The 20,181-nt window shown below is 32.4% G+C and overlaps 1 protein-coding gene across 1 annotated transcript in view; it reads left to right on the top strand.

Moving 5' to 3' along the window:
* Window positions 1-17,552, top strand: part of LOC136797202 (uncharacterized) — a gene marked incomplete at its 3' end in the record, with an annotated part of 74,832 nt that extends 57,280 nt beyond the window's left edge. The window contains exon 2 of the mRNA XM_067053132.1: window positions 17,365-17,552. Within this exon, the coding sequence (XP_066909233.1) occupies window positions 17,365-17,552 (188 nt within the window). The remainder of the gene's footprint in view (window positions 1-17,364) is intronic.
* Between the last annotated feature and the right edge of the window lie 2,629 nt (window positions 17,553-20,181).

The following is a 20,181-nucleotide window of genomic DNA, read 5'->3' as shown; positions in this document are numbered from 1 at the left end:
ACTAAATTAAGTATTAAGTAGACATTAGAATAATCTTTTAAATTATTAAACAATATTGTCTATATCTCTGAGCGGTTTCTCAAGACAATCAGAACACATTTACACTAAAATAAATTATTTGCTACTTTTACAATCTGTTTAGTCTTAGGTTAAGCCAACTAACTAATTACATAATTTTCCTTTATGACTGATGATTTTTGATGTATTCTTTCTAAAGATGCTAAAACTGTCAGCAAACAAAGGTTGGTCAGGACCTCCTAACTTCTAGATACACGTCCACTCTTCTACCATCCAAAAAAGCGAATGTCCTTTCTTACTTCGTCTGTCCCTAATCATCGTTAATCGATATAAACATCGATTGTAGCATAACCGTTTTGAATTACCTTCTATAAATTTTGGATGTAGATTTTTTCATGATTCCTCCTATTCTCTCTCTCTCTTTTTGCCCAAAACCAAAAAAGATCAAATAATTGAACCCATATGCTCAAAGTTGCTGCATCTGCAGTTGATGCAACTGACTTTGGCTGTGACTGTGGTGCGCCTGCCATCTTGACCTTTTCAAACAATGTTGACTCCATGCTTCAGGATCAAAATTAGTTAGCTTGTTTTTTGATAAAATAAAACTAGTGAACAAAATTTGGAATAGTGATACATATAATAAAACACAAATAAACTATCTGTACTTCGGAAGGTCTTGAATCATGATGAAAAAATCATAAAATTGGTATAATTTTTTTTAAGATGTGAAAATCTGTTGTACAAGATTTAAAAATTAAATTGGAACATATTTAAATTTAGGAAAATAAAATTGAAAACATGAGCGTTGATGACCATTGGGTATTACCCCCTATAAGCCCTGACGAACAGCAAATAGAATCTATATTTAAGAAATCACTATTTATTAAAAAAAGAGGATATTAGAATATGAATACATTCATGTAGTTTCGAAAAAAAATACTCAACGTTGAAAGCAGAAAGAGTTTACTTACACACGTTGTTGATTACTCCACCTCCTGTTTCGAGACCTAACTACAATAGCATTGTTTTTCTTTAAAACTGTTGAAAGACAGAAGACCTGGTGGCAATGCTTTTAACCTGATTGGGTCCATACTGGCATTCCTAATTTCTTTGAAAGGATCTTCTCGCGTTTCGGACAATTCGAACAGTCCAAGAAGTGAAGTGTATGAAACAAAAGAATTATTTATCTAGTAGATCTAGTAAATTCAACTGATCTTTTTTATTTATAAATTAAAATTGGTAATATTTTTATTTTATTGAATTGACATTTTTAAATATCTTCCTATAGTATAGTAATGCATTGATATGAATGAGAGGCACCAACTGGAATTTTTTAACTTAAAGTAAGTTTTTTGTCGGCATACCAAAGAAACCGCCGGGCCGAGTCAATGACCCGATCGGCAAAATATTAAAAGTAATGTACAGACATAGCGAATACCAGATTTCCAAATGCATCCCTTGGAACGGTCAACCGCGTAGGTAGAGGTAAACAGCCCTTATCTCACTCCTGGGTACTCTAAAAACCTCGGAGAAAATGCAGCGAGCTCTGTCAAAGAAGAAAGCTGCCTTAATTTGAACATGAAAGGGAGGAAAAAGACCGACTTTCGCCGAAGGTCATTGGACCTTCCTCCCCCCTTCTCTCTGAAGGGTAAGTAAAAGGAAGTGGGGAGAAAATTTAAGTAGAAGGGAGAGAAGAAGCAAAATAGAGCTGGAGGAACGGAGGAGAGGACTTGAAGACCGTCGGGAGAGAGTTAAAGACAGTATGGGAGGAGGAGAGTCCTTGAGGAGAGCATTTGAAGACAGTTGAAGACAATCTGGGAAGAGGACAGTCCTTGAAGAGGAGTGCAGGAGAGTTTGGAGGAAGAGAGACGGGTTGACCAGTTTGAGGCCAGAGGAGGAAGTCATAAATCGCAGGGATTTAGCAGCGGCCGGGGGCAAAAGGCTGAATGACGCGGGACCATGAGATATGCTCCGCGACTACCGCCAAGATCGACAGGCGGACCAAAACAAGTAACACCTTTTCCGTTGTAGTTTGAATGGCAGTTATAGAATTAATAACTTAGAGTCAGTATAAATACCATAGATGCCAACTGGTACTTCTCAATTCATAATATAATAATTGAAGTATAAGGAAACAGATCTACCATGCTCTCTCATTATATTATTCTTGCTAATGTGTATATTATTGTAAATATAAAATATGTAACAAAGAATTTACTTTATAATTAAGAATCCCTGCATGCCATCTCATAATAATAATAGCATAGTAAATTGGTAAGCCCGATACCGTTGGAGAAGAACTCCAATGATTAATTATACATATTCATATCCAGCATACTATGGCGAGGGTGTCTATGGTATCTAGTATTTGAATTAAATATATCGTATACTTTTTCAGTCGTTTCCCACCAGGAACCGATAGAGATACTTAATACAAATACATAGAATATAAATATATAAATACAAATATATAATATAAATACATGAGGATATGAATAAATTCAATATACTATGTGTACGGGGAACCCCTACTCAGGCTGAGAAGACCCATAGCCCCGTACACGGCAGCATATTGATAAACCGTGATAAGACAGTGCCGAAAGGAATACAAAAACAGATTATATATTCATTTGTCACTATCTATGTAAATTGTCCATAATTTTTCTATAAGTAATTATTAATAAATAAAATTTCAATGAACTTTGAAGCTGTGAAGATCATTGAATTTCTCACTCATCAAAATCACTTTTTAATAATTTTCATTAAATAATCATTAATAATTTTCTAAAGGTTTGAGGCTTAGGTCTGTAATGAGCTTTTAGACGTGTGTAAACGGACCTTAATACAGTTTATTCTAATTATTATAATTATTAATAACGATTATATTGTAATTAATTATTATAACTAATTAATTATTAGTTTTGGGAGTTTCTATATCAAATTCCAAGATGAAGCTTTCTCTCATTCTCAAAGTAACTTTTTTTTCCGTAACCACCTGATGTTCCAGTGACCGCTTACCAGATATCTTGTTAAAGAACGGCGACCTATCGATCATATATAACTAGAGCAGAGAACATTGTCTATTTTTTCTCAGCTTTGTTCGGCGATTCAATTTCCTCCTCGAAGCTGCCTCCTCGGTTTTTGCTCTTCGTTGGGACCGGGCTTTTTCGTCTCACGACAATGTATAGGGAAACATATATGCAAATTCGAAGAAATTATAAACGTTGTTATATTTATTTTTCATTTTTACAGTGTTTGCTTTTTGTAGGAACTCTATAAGGGCTGTTAGAAACGAGATAAAAATTTAAGCATCATATATTATTATGGTTTCAATCCATTATTACTTTTTCAATAATGTCCACTATAATTTAATATTAAAAGATACTGTACGTATAAAATATATTTTACTTAAAAATCAATAAACAACTGTTATGTAAAAAATACCCTTGTGAGTAATTTTATCTTAATGTTTATTTTATTTTTTATACAAATAAAAAATCTTTTAATCACAATCTTTGGCAATAAGTAATAGTGATAAATGGTCGCATTCATACCAACTTATAAAATAAATAAAAATAATAATAATAGAATTTAAAAAAATGAAATAAAATAAAGAAAAGAAATATGGAAGAAGATAGTTGACCGTATTGTGTAGATTGGAGGAAGATAGTCCGGGTGGTGGTCAATTAAGTTATCAAAATAGTAAAAGAAAACTAATTATTGCTAACCAAGGTTTCATCCCACTTTGCTGGGCTTCGTCAGGCCTGTTTGGTGGTAGGATCCTTTTTAAGGAGTTGTCCTTTGTGCTGCCATCAGACAGCCCTGACGAAGCTTTGTAAAGTGGGGCGAAACGTTAGTTAACCATAAATAGTTTTCTTTTACTATTTTTATACCTTTATTGACCGCTACGCGTATTATCTTCTTCCAATTTAAAAAATAAATAGTAATAATATCTCTATATGAACATTAACCAAAATAATAATACAATGAACACAATACATCTATTTACATGAAGTAATAGGGAGAAAATAAAATAAACAAAATTTTGAACTAATATGACAATAAAATAAAAGCTCTAATCATATTTACTCTATTACATACAATATATACACTCTCGACCTGAGAATACCCGAGCCTACTCTATGAGGGGTAGAGCAGGGCTCTTCAAAATCCCAGCGCGTTCTCTTACAGCGTCATTGGTAACAAGGCAGTGGAGGCTGAAGTGTGCTAAAGCCGCAAACATGGAACTAATAGAATTGTGGCTTCTAGCATAGTGTATACTGTATGTACTCTCAAACTAGGTACATTGCGGAAGGCAGTAAATTTTGCAACCAGTAAAGTCACTGTCACGTTAATAAAACCCGTTTACATGGTGTCACTTTATAGCTATGAGAGCAACTGCCCGGTTTAAATGTATGGCAGTTACCGTCTTGACAAGTTGTTGCAGCTGTACAACAGCACACTTAGAGCGGCGACGGACTACTATCACGCCTAGTAGTCCGTCGCCGCTTTATAATCAGTGAAGCTACTTTCAATTAAACCCTATTTATTTCATCTTAATTATAATAACTGAATTTTAATATCTAACTAGGTGGTGGACATTATTTAGTTATAATTTAAATTGCAAAAATGTGATTAATTTCCATATTAAAATGTATATAAAAAAAATAATAGGTGAACATTTATAAAAAGTTATATTTATATGATTGGGTAGATAAAAATGAAATGATAATTGGAATTAAAAATTTGGAAACATAAAAAGTTTGATGAAAGATTAATTTGTATTTTACGATTATGATTTTTTTTTTGGTCGAAACTTTTTTTAAAATAAAATATAAATTCATTGTTCGAATATCATCCATAATCATGATTATACTCAATTTATTGGTTACTTTTGAAAATCATGATAAAATATTTTCTTATTTACCTCATAGTTGTTGCATTAACTTTGATTTCCCTGTATTATTAACCTATTTTTCTGGACAAAAGTTTAAACACGAAGCAATAATTTCATCAATAGTTTAAAAACTATGATAATAGTTTATCTCACCGTTTTAGCCAGATTTACTAATCGAAATATTTTTCTAAAAAAATAAAATTTATGTATTAGGTAACAATTTAAAAATCTACAACAAATATCCTCTAATTTAGTTTCTTTTTTTTACTTATTGCTGAAGTATGTACAATTTTAATAAGGTAATTTAATAGTAGTGATAAGTTTTTTTTATTATTATTAAATACATCTGCTTTTCATGACCTTTACAAGTCTAATTAATAAACTTACACTTATTTATGAAAAAAAAAGTTAATTTAGTCTATATATAAACGGCAAATTACAATTATAATATAAAAATAATAATTTGATCTATTTTTTTTTAAAATGTTCGATGTGTTAATTTTATTTAAATATTTAGAAAATAACACACAATATCAAATAGGTTGACTATATTTTATTTATTTGTCGACTTTTTATATTTATGTATGCATAAAAAATACAAATGTGTGTACACTGCATGGAGTCAGAAACATAATATTTAAGCTTTAATGGCTTCGATACTATTCTAAGCTTGTGCGAATAAATATTGATTACTAAAACCCGACATTCAGCAAAATACAGTAATATAATTTGAACTATTAAAGTTCATCACGTTTTTATATTTTGTTTATATATCGTTCTTTTTTATTTCTATACACAGAAACCTATAAGTATTTTTAATTCTAAGTGGGTATTCTTTCAAATAATAATTAATAAACTCCCTTGACCTTCTTACACTTTTCTTTATCCCTTGACTTAAGTTTCAAAAAGTTAGAAAAATGCAGAAATTAAAACCAGCTTGGTTCAAAATACAGTCGAAAAAAAAGTTAGCTATGGAAATTTTCTTGAATGCTCTCAAACTTACACTAATAAATTTTGATAATTCTTAATATCAGATATTTTATTAGTTATAATTAAGAAGTATTTTATTTATCTTATACCGTTACATATTTATCAAAATTTATTTGATAAATATTACCTTCTCTTCTAAAGTAAGGGAAAGTATTGGGATCTTGAAAGATTATGTAATTAACGTTTTAAGGTTCCCTGAGTCCATATAACAATGTTTTGCGAAATGGTAGATACGTGGGTCAATTTATGATAAGTCTAGCTCAAAATCGTTAAGTTGTACAAAACTAAAATTGCATTTTTAAGGTGGGTATATGCCTGAGACGTGACAACATTATTTTCTATAAGATCGAGAGACCGGAAGTGCCACTTTATACAATAAATTACAGTTCAAATAATGTTGATCAAACTCAAAAGTAAATCTATGGCCAAATTATTGGTGCTTAATATCAGTCAGGTATTGACCTCACAGAAAAAGCTTACCAGAGTTAAAGAACCTTTAATTTCGTATTTGAAATAAAGTCTGTATGGATACGTACAATGTATGTGTGCAAAATATTAAAGAATATGATGAATAACTTAAGAAGAAAAAAAAATAGATGATAGAATCCGAATTGGAAAAGTACGAAAGGAACCAATCTGTTTCGATCGCATTTTTAATATCAATAGGACTTCATTTTAATTTACTCTTTTAAACTATTCTACGATTTGCAGGAACAAACTTGACGTTCGTTATCCCTACCTCAAGAAATACTTAATTACGAATTATTATAGAAACAGAAAAATAAATGTTTGAGTTATTTAAAAAATAATCAAGTCCAAAATCTCATTATTTAATTTAGGACTAAACGTGTAATTCTTAAGTACCATTAATTTTTCTATTAAAAAAAAATCTCATTATTGGTAGTTAAGATATGTAACTAAAAGGTGAAAGTGTATGAATTTGATGTATGAATGTTTAAAGATTTTTATTTTTTTTTTTCATATTTTTTTCTTAAAGCCCAGTGTATCTTTCCTCTTATATTTTCCCCTCTTTAACATAGAACAAAAGTACAATAAAAAATTCAAATAATAAACATTTAATATAAATAACAATATAAACAAGTAATTATATGTAACACAATTAATAAAAATAATTTATGGAATCAGTGATAGATATATATATATACATGAATAAAATAAAATAACAAATAGATATAAAAAAGTAATAAATATTTGTCAAAAAAATATAATAAATACAAAAATAATAAAATATGCAAATAGGTAAGTCACCCTTCCTTTCAATGATTCTGTTTCATGCACGTCATAGTTAATGATTCTCAAGGAGTCAAGTATTATAATCATATTTTCATCCTGAGTAATAGAGAAATTTTCTATTTTCTGATGAAATTCTACGAGTTTCATCTCTAACTAGAACAGCAAGTGAAATATGTGTGATGCGCACACCCACCAGGTTTTTTTTTATTACTAGCTAGCTTGAATAATCCCAACAAAATAATTGGATAACTCTTCATGTTGTATGTTTCATGTTACAATATTTTTAACCGGTATTTGAGAGTTGAAAGGAGCTTATAGCTTACTTCAAAGTTTTAAGCGGATCCGTTTATCTCAAATAGAATTTCAGTAAATGAGGTTTGCATAAACATCAAGAGTATAATACCAAATTACTGTAGGTTTAATAAAAACATAAAATCAATAAATAATTTTAAATTTTTTTGGCCCAATACATAGTTTTTGATTTTCATAATATAAATACACAGCATACAGTATAATGCAGTATAATACACTCCAATGATATTTAATATAAACTATATCTTAAGCCATACTGTTAATATATTTATTCCAAAAGATGATGGTGTGTAACGGCCAGGTAAGTAAATATTGTCTGAGTCACTCAAAGCTAATAGTAATATACTTCGTTCTTCAACGAAAAATATTACAAAAATTACAAAACTCAGAATGTTATAATGAAATATTTTAAAAATTTTAACCATTTTATACAAAGTTTTAGGAAATATATCAACTTTCAAACTTATTTACTTCTTTCCAAAATTTAGAAATTTTAATTTTGATTTTAATTTTACAATACAAAAAGTTAAAATAATTGATAATTATTACGAGTGTAGTATATAAATATAATATATGTTATCGTTGGTTCAAGCACACGTTTTAAGTGATAGAACGTAAATAGGTACGTAACAGGTTCGTGTTGTATAGTTTTATCCTATTCATTATTTCATTAATAGGGTGTAAGCCATGGTAATGGAAGGTCGCTGACACTACAATCATGGTTGTGAGGAATAGATGATTGGAGGTGGGGTCAGAAAAATAACTGAATAAACAAAACTTATTTATTAGGGGACTCGAACGAAGATTCGGTTAAAAGTCCTTTAAACCTCGGTACAGGTTAGCAATGCTATATCCTATCCTAAATAGAAATTCCAAACTAAAACCAGAAACAACTCTTCTTATATTTAAAACAATCCGCATGCCACTGCTGATGTACGGCTGTGAAGTCTGGGGAGCGGCAACCTTTACGAAAAGGAAAAAAAAACTACAGTCTTTTCAAAATAAAGTCCTAAGAATCACAGTTAATGCTCCTTGGTTCATAAGAAATAGCCAATTACATCGCGAATTACAAGTGGAGTCAATAGAGGATTATTTCAAAAAACGGTTCATGAAGTTCCACTCCCAGTTGTCGACAGTTAAAGGAGCAGTGACCTACAACCTGGGAAACCCAACCTCAGCCCGAAGACTGAAGCCCGGACTGCTGCAGGACATTCTTTTCTAAATTTTTAATAAATATAAAATTGTTAAAAAAATATATATATAATATAATTTACATCAACCATGTAAGCCCTACTGAGGCCGATCTGGTATAAAAATAAAATTTAAAAAAAACCTAGGTACAATCATGGCTGTTCCATTTACAAAACAAACGATATGAACCAAACATGACCCCCCGTAATATAAAGAACATCAGTGTACCTTGTGGCCAATAGTAGTCCCTACCGATCGGGTGAGCAGAGGTAGGCGAGAGAGAAGAGAGCCATTTTCCTGGGGCCTAAAGAAATAATTTTTCTCATGAATTCAAGATTACAATGAGCGCATATACTAAGGAAGTGGTTCCATGTCTAGGGAAGAAAGAATTGAAGGAGAGATATTATGACACCTTATTTTCCACCTGGTTGTGTTTACTACACATTTTCTTTCTGGCAATGATCTTCATAAAATTTTATCAACTTGTCATTATTTTTAATCTTCAATGGCCCGAGCAAATTTTATTAACCCAATCTCACCACTTTTTCTCTTGGCCACTCTCTTACAACTATGTAAATTATTCAATAGATTCCAGAAATGATTTTCCTAGTCCACTCTCTACAGCCATGCAAATCGTTCAGTAGAATCCTTTTATTTCATCTTTTAATTAAATATCACACACAGTCCACTCATAATAACCCAACTAGCAAATTCTAAGATGAAACATCTTTTGTTTCAGGTGTACTTCAAACAATGGTATTTTTTTCACTGTTATGAATGTCACCATCTTTTGACATTTACATTAAATGTAAATAATTTAAATTTAAATTCTTTACAGTTACGAGTGTAAATATTACTTTTTACAAATACATTTTTTTTAACCAGGAAATATTAGTATTAATTTGTAACAAAAAATCTTTAAAAACTCAAGAATATAACTCCTCAGGGAACTTATAACTTTTTTTTAAAATATAATTTTTGAGTTATCACATGTGAATTATGTTCTGTACATTCTTGTATAATGTCCCTTCTTTATGGGAATCTATCTATCCAGCATGATATAATTTATGGCCTTTGGAGACCATGTACTGAAAAATGATGCAAGGGTGAAACTGCTGGAGAATATTCTAGCTCACTAACAATATTCCAGAGCTTATTGTTCTGGCCGTGGCTTGAAGGGCTTTTTCCTCAAATGCTATTATCTTGGGCTAGCCTTATCGTAACTCGGGGCTAACTCTTGCACTATGAGACTCTGATCTCCTCTGTACTTAATAAGCTCCTTCTTCAGTCCAGTCTATTCCAAGGATAATGGCTATGCTAATTTTAGAACGTATAAAGTCTATAATGGATGTTTTATTTATAATTAAACAGTTGAAAGAACAGGAAAGAATAACCCCAACAATTTTTTTTTTAATTCGAAAATGAAATTCTTTTTTAAAGAATTAATTTCCTATTTTGCTTCCTCATTACAGAATGCAAAGAAACATTATGTTCAATTAAGAACAAAAAAATTACTACAGAATATAACTTTTCCACCAGCATTTTACGTTTAGTTTTGGCAACAAAAGCCAATTTCATTTCGTCTCCAATATTCCCCCTTGGGAATAGTTAAAAATATGATTTTGTGTCAATTTAAGGAAATTTCGTAAACTACTTTTACTTTTTAAAGTAAAAATTTAATATCTTGGACATGCCTATATTTATAAAACGATTCGTCACGTTTTCCTCAAAGGACAGATCATTAAACATGTGGTAGTTTTTTTTATATTATCGATTAAATTATTTTCCACATTCTTTCCCTGTAATAGTTTTATATATGACTTTTCCGTCCGACAGTAAATATCCTTTGAAAATATTCCACATTTCCTTGTTGAACCGATACTACTGATAATTTTCCTACTAGAACATTATCTGGTAACTGACTCCTTGTGGCAATATTAGGGCACTCTATGTTGTGATTGCCGTAAGTTTTAAATGTTCAATGTGGACAGTTCTCCTCTTTCTAGGCTCTTTGACGCTTTCTATTGTAACAATATTATGTTCTCGAATGATGATCACTCTAAATAGGCCCTTACATCTCTGCAGCTCCTTCCCTGTATAGCACTGTCCCAACATTTATTCTACCCATCTGATCTCTGAAATTCAAGTTATGTTGGACCACTCTCATATTTTTTTCACTGCAAATCCTGTCTCTGACTTTTGCCCACAACTTTTGTAAGGCCATCACATTACCGGCCATTTCATCTTCTTCCGGCATAGTTTCACTCCTAAGTATCGCATCTTCTGGAACACGCTGTGTAGGTGGTTCATATGGTCCGTATCCGATTTACTAAATACTAGGAGGTCATCCATGTAAACCTAGCATACTGCTCTAACCCTCATCTAACCCTACTATACTCATCTAACCCTCTCAAGATTTGGACGAATGTCCATCAACCTCTGGAATGTAATGGGCGCGTTATTCATTCCAAACGGCGTCCTCGTAAATTCGTGTTTCGGCCGTAACTTACATATATATCTATATATTACAATCAGCTGTACAACTCATATCAGCTGGTCGAGTATATCAACTAATATAAATGTATATATATAGATGAGCTGGACTTATGGGTTAGACTAGATATATTTTTGGGTCTTAGGGGAGATTAGTTTTTTGGAGCTTGGGGATGATAAAATTTTAAATATTTGTGAAATGTTTTTCCACCTACCTTAATTTCATATGACAAGGTTGATATGCTGTGAGAGTTTACTACCATGGCTTATATATTTGACAATTAAACGTGATTGTTAATGCGTCTGTTAGTACACTTGTTTTTTACTTGTACTATGAACGATCTCGTTAGATCTAGTGCAACAGTTTTACTGTCTATGTCATCCGAGAGTGAATACCGTCAAGACTGTAATTATGAAATAGTTACGGGATGGTAGTGGCTAACACTTTTACCCCCATAACGGAAGCCATACGATAGCTCACTATCGTGGTTTTATACATGTGATAATTAACGTGACAGTTGATTTATTGAATGGTTGAACTATTTTACTGTCAAATATCACGACAGAGCAGCACTAGTGCAGCAGTAGAATCATATAGTTATACGAATCGTTAGCCAGGAGCGGATAATGAGGCAGATATTTGTTGGCTAAAATGAGTAGCTGGCTTCAAAAAGCTGAGCAGATATTTTTTGTTGGGGAGAATCGCAGCACTGCTGCTAAGTGAAGTATCCGTAAAAGAGCAATAAGCATCATCAGTTATATCTCATTTCCTTTCCTGAATTAATAATTATTTGATCTCATATATGTGTAAAATAAATAATTATGACAAAAATGTTATTGTATAATGATTAAATTTGTTTACATATTTTACGGAGCCAGTTACAACCTAGTGATAATCACGTATAGAATGCACGACTGATAAGGGTTAGTATTTTATTTTTTCGGATCTACTTAACCTAATGAAATACTATTAATTTTTGATAAGTTTAATAGTTGAGTGGTTTTGAACTGTTAGATGGCAGAATACGTAGAAAATATATCTACTGTTTCTACTGTGAAAAACGTACATGGTTTCCTTCAGTGTGCATAGAATAAATTTCTTCGTTATATTTTGATACAAGTGAAGGACGGAGAATCCATGCTGCCTTGAAATGTAATTTACTATCCGGAAAAGTACATTATTTTTGCTATTGACATTGAAATAAGCTGAATGAGACATCAAAAATAACATGGACGAGGGAACAGAGATGACTGAAGTATACTAGAACGTATTTTTAACCTTTTCCAGTATAAAGGTAATGCAATACACGTGTTGAAAGAGAAATAAAACGACGTAATGAGATATATATGAGATATCCACAGGATGAAAAGAACAAAGGGATAAAAACAAAAATAAGAAAAGAAGTGATTCTGATATAGAACATTTATTGGATTGCAACCAGTTGCTATCCTAAAATAAAAATAAAAATTACTCTTATTAGATATGTATTCGTATGGAACCTTAAACCTGTAAATTGTAAATTATATATTAATGTGTACAGCTTAAAATACTTATCATTTATCTGGTGGTTTTTATACTTCATTTATCGTTATTTACAAATGTATTAAAACTATACTACAAGTACTTGTGATGGGAGTTAAACAATGGCATGATACAATCATACAGCGAGTCTGCCCAGTGAAAGGACTTCAATATCATTTCTATAGTATAAGATTTCTAAGTCATCTTCTTTTCTAACGCCTAAGTGGATTATCAGGTAAGGAAGGTGATTCAAGGTTAGATACTAGTAGCTTTGGGTGGTTTTTATCATAGCAAAATTTGTATTTGATTCTAGCTAAATCGGCAACATATGGGACATTGAGGTCCTGGTGGATGACTTGATTTATGATGAAGTAAGGAAGATTAAGGATTTTACGAAGAATTTTGGATCACAAGGATTGGATAGGAGAGAAATTCCAAGATTTAATGCATTCCCAAAGTTCAACTCCGGCGTCACGGTAGCATCGTGGTAACGCGCTATTCTATACCAACCCGAAGGTTACGAGATCGAGTCCCCAGCCCTACCCGGGATTTTTTCAAGCATATAATTATACAATACTCACTCACAATCTCCCCCAGGGCATTTGCGAGGTCCGTAAGCCAATGGATGGCACTCACAAAAATAGACATAGGAGTGACGAACCCATCCTATGGAAACCTCGTCATAAGACGCGTGATGTATTTCTTACGTACATCGTGCGAGGCCTTGGACCTTTATGGTCTGTCTCGCCAATAATAATAATAATAATAAAGTTCAACTCTGCACGTCCTAATTGGCCTTATGATGATTATATAAATGAGTTTTTGTAATTGTTTGATATTTCAGACTGTTTGTTTAGTAAGTGCTGTAATAGTCTGAATCGACGAGTAGGTTCCTGTATTTTCAGTCTTGTCTGAGGATTTGAAGTTAGTCAATTATCCAGAGGTCGGTACGACAGGAATAACTAGAGTATTATTAAGGGATACTGTAGTGTATATAGTTATAGGTATACAAAAAAGGGATGACATTTATTTTAATCCACCAGTTTTCAGCTCGAAAATCTTGGAATCTTCATTTTTAATTTTAAATTCCTTTTACTTATAGAACTATAACATTGTTTTTTACCATTTCTTCTTCCTGTTTTCAGATCTTCTGTACGAAACATTATCAAAAATGAAAAAGTTAAAGGTATAAGACTTTTTTCGGTTTCCTTTATGTTTTAATTTAATTCCACATAATAAGTGTTTGTTCAGTTATTGGTCTGTCCTCTTTACCAGTTGACTGAATATTTAAAAGGATATTCTGGGGGAAAAAGTGGGAAAGGAAACATTAAGCAAATATTACATTCTGAATGTGAATAATACTAAAAGATGGCCAGTAAAGATATTAAAAAAAAAAAAGCAGAAAAACTGTTAATTAGTAAACAACTTTCACCCCCACTCCACTGAGCATCATCAAGACTAAATGAAAAAAAAGAAATAAAACCTGGCTAAATATGATAAGATTATAAGAACAGACTTTGATAAAAAAAGGACTGTAGTAAGCTGAAAAAAATAAACATAAATGAATAATATACTAACAATAAGTGATTGAATTACGTATTGTACCACTGAAGTAATGCATGTTGAAATAATAACAATTATTTTAAAATTTATTAACTAATTGGTTTAGTAAATATACAAATTTTGTCGTCTTCGTTCCATATTATTATATTTATTTATTATTTATATTTTATACTTATATCTTTTTAAAATAATATCATGTTCCATCAACTGTGGATCCATTTTAGTTTTTTGTTGCTTATTGGATTATCTTCATGTATTATGTTTATATTCTTATTCAATCATTATACTTTTTAGACTTTATACTTTCCAATATTAAAGGTGAGGATCTATATTATGTCAATTATATTATCCTATATTATTCATTTATTTATCTATCAGATTGTTTTTGTATGGCACCATACTTAGACCTTATTCATAGCCTTACACTTTCTTTCCTTTAATTGTATAAAATTTTTAATTGCTTCTACTATTTTCCTCATTTATAATTTTAATACTTTTGTTTACTACGTTCCCTTTTTATATCATCTTTTTACACCACTTCATATGTATATTCATGTGGTTTTATCATATTTTAGAATGTTTGTAACGCTCTTTTATTTTCATTCATTATTAGGATAAATTAAATGTCATGATGTATTAGACTATAGATTTTTTAAACTTCTAAATTAGCGTTAAAAATTTTATGTTGAAAAATAAAAATATGAGAATATGACCGATGAAACTTCCCCGAGATAAAATAACGAAGTACCTAAGAACATTATTATGATAAAGTAGGAAATCAATTTTCAGGGGGTTGATAAAAATCTGGAGTGAAATGGGAAGGGTTAGGAAAGTGGCTGGGAGGCTGTGAAGATAATTTGCTTTTCTAACCTTGACAGCGTCTGGACTAATTCTGATATTGCTTCGCTGCTCTCTTCTATATCAAATGCCATTTCTTTGCTTTAAGTTTTAAAAGTTCTTTTAATCACCATATTAAAGAGTGGAATAACTTTGGTTAATGAAGGCAATCCATTAGCCTACATCATTTTGAGTTAAAAAACATTTAATAGAATTTTCTGCAGTGACATAAAAAACCTTCAGAAAATATCAATAAATATTAAGTTATTATGTATAATTAATAAATATATATGGAGAGCGGGTTGGTTCAGTGGAGAGGCACAGCGCTTCTAACTCAAAGGCCTCAGATTCGAGTCTGGCTGTAGCAGCCAATTATTTATTCAGTTACGGTAGCTCTGTGTCAACCCTGTGTGTTTGGGAGCCCTGTGAGATCCACTCACCCTTATTAAGCACCATTAGTTAGGGGAAAATTTGGCGTTTGAACGTGAATTCAGACCAAATGATCTCCTTGCACAACCGTTTAGTAAGATTAGTTCTTTAGATAGCACTGTTTGTGAACGCTTAAAGCGTTGTAACAGTACATAATTCCAGTTTGCTGCATGTAACTGTTTCGCATCTTTGTTGATATACTTTAAACATCTCCCAGGTGGTCTATTGCCCCACTATAGTGGCATTAATTGTGTAAAGGCGTCCTGATGGATTGCTTCGTGCAACATATTTCTCCCATCTTATCTTCCTTGTATTCATACCATGAGATATTGATGGAAAAGTCTCTGCTAGCAGTCTACATGTAAAGGCTTTCGTTCCAATCTCTTTATTTTAATTACTAGGGTTCTCGTTAGAGCCCAGGTCATGCAGCTGTATATCAGCATCATGGCATTGTACACCCTTATCTTCAGATTTGTAGAGATTTTTCGGGATTTCAGTATTCTTGACAGAGAGAAGAAGGCTTTGTTTGCGCCTGTTATGCGCTGGTTAAACTTAGTCTGTTCATTATTTATTGTGGAGCCAAGTTATTTGACAATGTCTACGGAAAAATAGCTCGGTGGCACTCTGGTAAGACACAATGCTACTAAACTCCAAGGATCGGGGTTCGAATCCGGCTGGGCAGAAAATTGTTTTCTGTTACGTTATAGCCGTGAGTCAACCCTGTGGGTTCAGGAACCCTCCTCATGTCCACCTACCCTCATAAATTGGGTATCGTTAATTGGGTTAAAATCTGGTGGTTCTGACCAAATCACCTATTTACACAGCCGATGGTCGAGTAAAAGTACTGCACCTTTAAGAGTCATGGGGTGTAACGGTACGAATTTTTATTTCAATAAAGTGAGGAAAATATGGCCGGGAGGGGCAGTTAGTAGAAATTAGCATAAATAAGTGTAACTAAGTCTACGGTTCGTCCTAAATTATAATCGAAAATAGATTAAATAAAATACTTTATAAATAAGTACAATAAAAAGAGAATACAAATAAAATAGTTACACTTATTAGTGTCAATTTATACTTCCTTACATTGTATGTAGGGCCAAATATAACCACATCATTAGTTTCTTTATAGTGTTTCCGTATAAAAAAAAAAAAAATTGAAAAAAAATGAAATGATATATTAAAAGAGAAAATTAATTATTAAAACTTTATTATTTCTTTAATGTATTATTTAATTAGCACAAACTAAGGCTGTTAATTTTGGGGTTAAATATTAAATTCCGGTCAACAATTCTACTACTTTTTTTTTAAATCAATACATCAATTCCATTAGTGTATTTCCTTTGTAGTTTGCACTTCCCCCTGTTCAAAGGATCATGGACGTCATATAAATGTGAAAGGCCTATTATTCAAACTGTAGTGGTCGTTATATGAAGAACATAGTTTTCTCTTAAATTAGGTATTCTCTCCTGAAGGGCTAGTGGAAGATGAACACCGATATAGGTGTACAACAGAAGTAGGAAGATTTCTTACACAAGGAATTGAAAATAATTTCATTATAACTCATAATAATTAAAATTTGCGATCTTTCATGGCTGATTTATGTAATATCACTTTTTAGAATCATTATATTCTATAGGGTCCTTGCTATCTTTTACAAGTTTTGGGTTTAGATTTGACGTTACGATTACCACACTTACCCCAAAATCGCATACAACCTCTGGTACAATATATAAGTTAAGTTTCAAAACTAATTATACTTTACCCCATTAAACCTCTTTCTTTAGGGTTATATAATGAACCTAAATAAAAAAAAAAGTATGCAATAAAATTATAATAACACGCCTTATTTCAATTGTAGCTACTACTACTACTAGTGTGGCTTTACAATCCTGGCCTCCTCCAGTAGCTTGCGCCAATTGTCTCTGTCCCTTGCAGCCGCCATCCAATTCCCAAGTTCCAGCATATTTCTTGCATCAGCAGCAACACCATCAGCCCATCGCAGCTTTCGTTTTCTTCTTCTCCTGGTACCATGGATTGGCTCCGTCAGTAATTGTCTTGGTGGCCCATCCTAACGATTACGATAACTTGCAATTTAGATCACTCGAACTATATCGAACTCCTTAAACATTGTGTTCAGCTCCTAGTTTTTCCTCTTTTTCCACTCTCCTCCGATGAGAACACCACCATATATACGTCTGAGGATTCTTCTTTCAAAGACTAGGAGTTCCTGTCCACAAGCCCGGGAGGAAGTGCAAGTCTCACAACCATACAGGAAGACTGGGTGCACTATCGTCTTATAAAGACAAAACTTCGATTTTCTGGAAAGAGTTCTACTCCGGAACTGCCTTGCCACAGAAGAATAGCACCGATTTGCTGCTATGATCCTACGCCAGATCTCTTGTCCAGGGGCGTTGTCTTGAGTTACCAATGAGCCAAGATATAAATAAACATTAGTCTTCTCGAAGTGGTATTCCCCGAAAGTCACCTCCTCTCCAGGCCTAGGAACCACTTCTGTAATCATATATTTTATTTTTTCAGGATTGACTTTCAAGGCAACTCTTCTCGCAGGACCCACCAGAGCAAGGAAAGCTTCCGATACAGTCTGAAGAAGCTGTACAGATCTATTAATTTATTGGTATGTATCCCAGCATCTCTCCCTGCCTTTTCGAGTGCTAGATCAAAGAGATGGCAGGCCAAGTCATCTCCGTGGCGTAATCACTTTGAGAGGAATTCCTCCGATCGCTCTCCATCGATCTGAACTATACAGCTTACGTTGTTCATTGTAAGCCTTACGAGGCTCATGAACTTACCCCATAAAATCGCTATAATAAGCTGCTATAAAAGCAATTGTAGCTACTTTTTAAAAAAAAATATTTCTCGATTTAACATCAGTCCCCCCTTCCTGTTTTAAATAAATGTTTCAAAGATAATATAATACCGCCGCCAAATCGGGATTTATATTTGGGGTTCCTATATATATTTTTGGTTTAATGATCTCCTCATTGTAAAATTGTAACATCTAACCTCATCTTACAACTGGGTTTACGTAGGAAGAAGTTACATACCTCTCTTTGAAACATTTATTTAAAACAAGAAGGGAAATTTACGTTAATCAAGAAATATAAAAAAAAGTAGCTAAAATTAGAAAATAGCATGTTATTATAATTGTATAGTATATTAGTTGTAAAGAATTAGATTCATTTTATAACCTCTGAGAAAGAGATGTATGAGGTAAAGTATTATTAGTTTTGAAACTTAACTTATATAACGTACCACAGGCTGTATGCGATTTAGGGTTGTGTGGTAAGCGTATCGTTAAAGTCTCCTAACGTAAACCCATTCCCAGGGCCATCTGTAGCTCAGATGATTAGGCCGAAGTTATATCATTCTATGATCTACGGGCGGCGCTGGTTAGAATCCGGTCTAGGGACTTTTTAATTAAGTGGCGGTCCCATAAAATGAAAAACTTGACTCACCACCATGGTTTGAATAGGTTGGGCACCTGTAGGAAACTAGGCAAACATCACCTTTGCTGTGAAAAGGTGATATTCTGAAATAAAACAACTAGTTCTTGAATAATTGTGATTGACTGCTTCATCGATCAATGCGAGTATTTTCGACCATGTTGCGCTCTACAGAAAGACAGGAGCCTTACCATTAATGTTTCTGTCATGTTATAATTATTCCATTGCATTCCTTTTAATAGATTTTTAGTGGATAAAAATTATACTTCAAATCGCTACTTGATTTTTAGCATTTATTTAACAATTTGCCCGAAAAAATTAGGATTGATATTGTAAGTGGATAAATGTTTTAAGTAGTATATTCATGTCATATCTAGCTCCTTACTTTATGTTAAATTAAAAATATAACCTATTATCATATATAAGGTTACCAGTAGTTACAACTTCTCACACTTATCCATATCAAAGTCGTTTCTTAAATTTATAGATTAATACAGTAATGATTCGAAAGCTCTCATTTCATCAAATTAAATTGAGATATTTTCGAATGAAAACTTTGATAAAAGGGTCTACTCCTAGGAAATTTATTAAGCACACAACAAGGAGCTATTGAGTGCATAACCTGGAGCGGAGGATAAAAGGATCTTCTTATCTCCGAGGCTCCAGCATCTTCAGGTTCGCGGGAGGTGGCGCCTAATCCTCCATCAATTTTCTTAATTGCCCCGACAGTCAACGGCTCTTCACCATTTAATTGAAAAGTCAGTTTAATGGAGAGGTTCAAGGGTCGGATCGTGGATTTTCAGCCTCTGGCAAATATTAAGGTGCGGGCCTGCCTTGCCAGAAATTGGGAATAAGGAACCAATAGCTATCAATTAAGCAGAAGGTACATAATTAGTCAAATTTTATCCCAAAGTAAAGGTTTACTATTTAATTAATTAAGCTGCCAAAATAATTTAGATCGCGAAAAACATAGATAACTTTAATTTCAAAATAACTTCTTTGGCGTAGTGGTGTATTAACATTTTACTTAAAATATACTATTTATCATTAATTAATTACGTAACTAAGTATTTAACATTAATTAACTAACATTAATTAACTTTATTTTTTATTTTTATCTTATATGCGATACAACACGAGGAGGCCCCTCACCTCCAGACTTAAAATAGCTCCTTTTTAGAATGGATAGCTCATACATGATATTAAACATA

Source organism: Halyomorpha halys, unplaced genomic scaffold (genome assembly GCF_000696795.3).
Source record: "Halyomorpha halys isolate HHAL.00 unplaced genomic scaffold, Hhal_1.1 Scaffold62.1, whole genome shotgun sequence".
Taxonomy (NCBI): domain Eukaryota; kingdom Metazoa; phylum Arthropoda; class Insecta; order Hemiptera; family Pentatomidae; genus Halyomorpha; species Halyomorpha halys.
The sequence above is the reverse complement of the archived record's forward strand: the minus strand, read 5'-3'. Positions and strand labels throughout refer to the sequence as shown.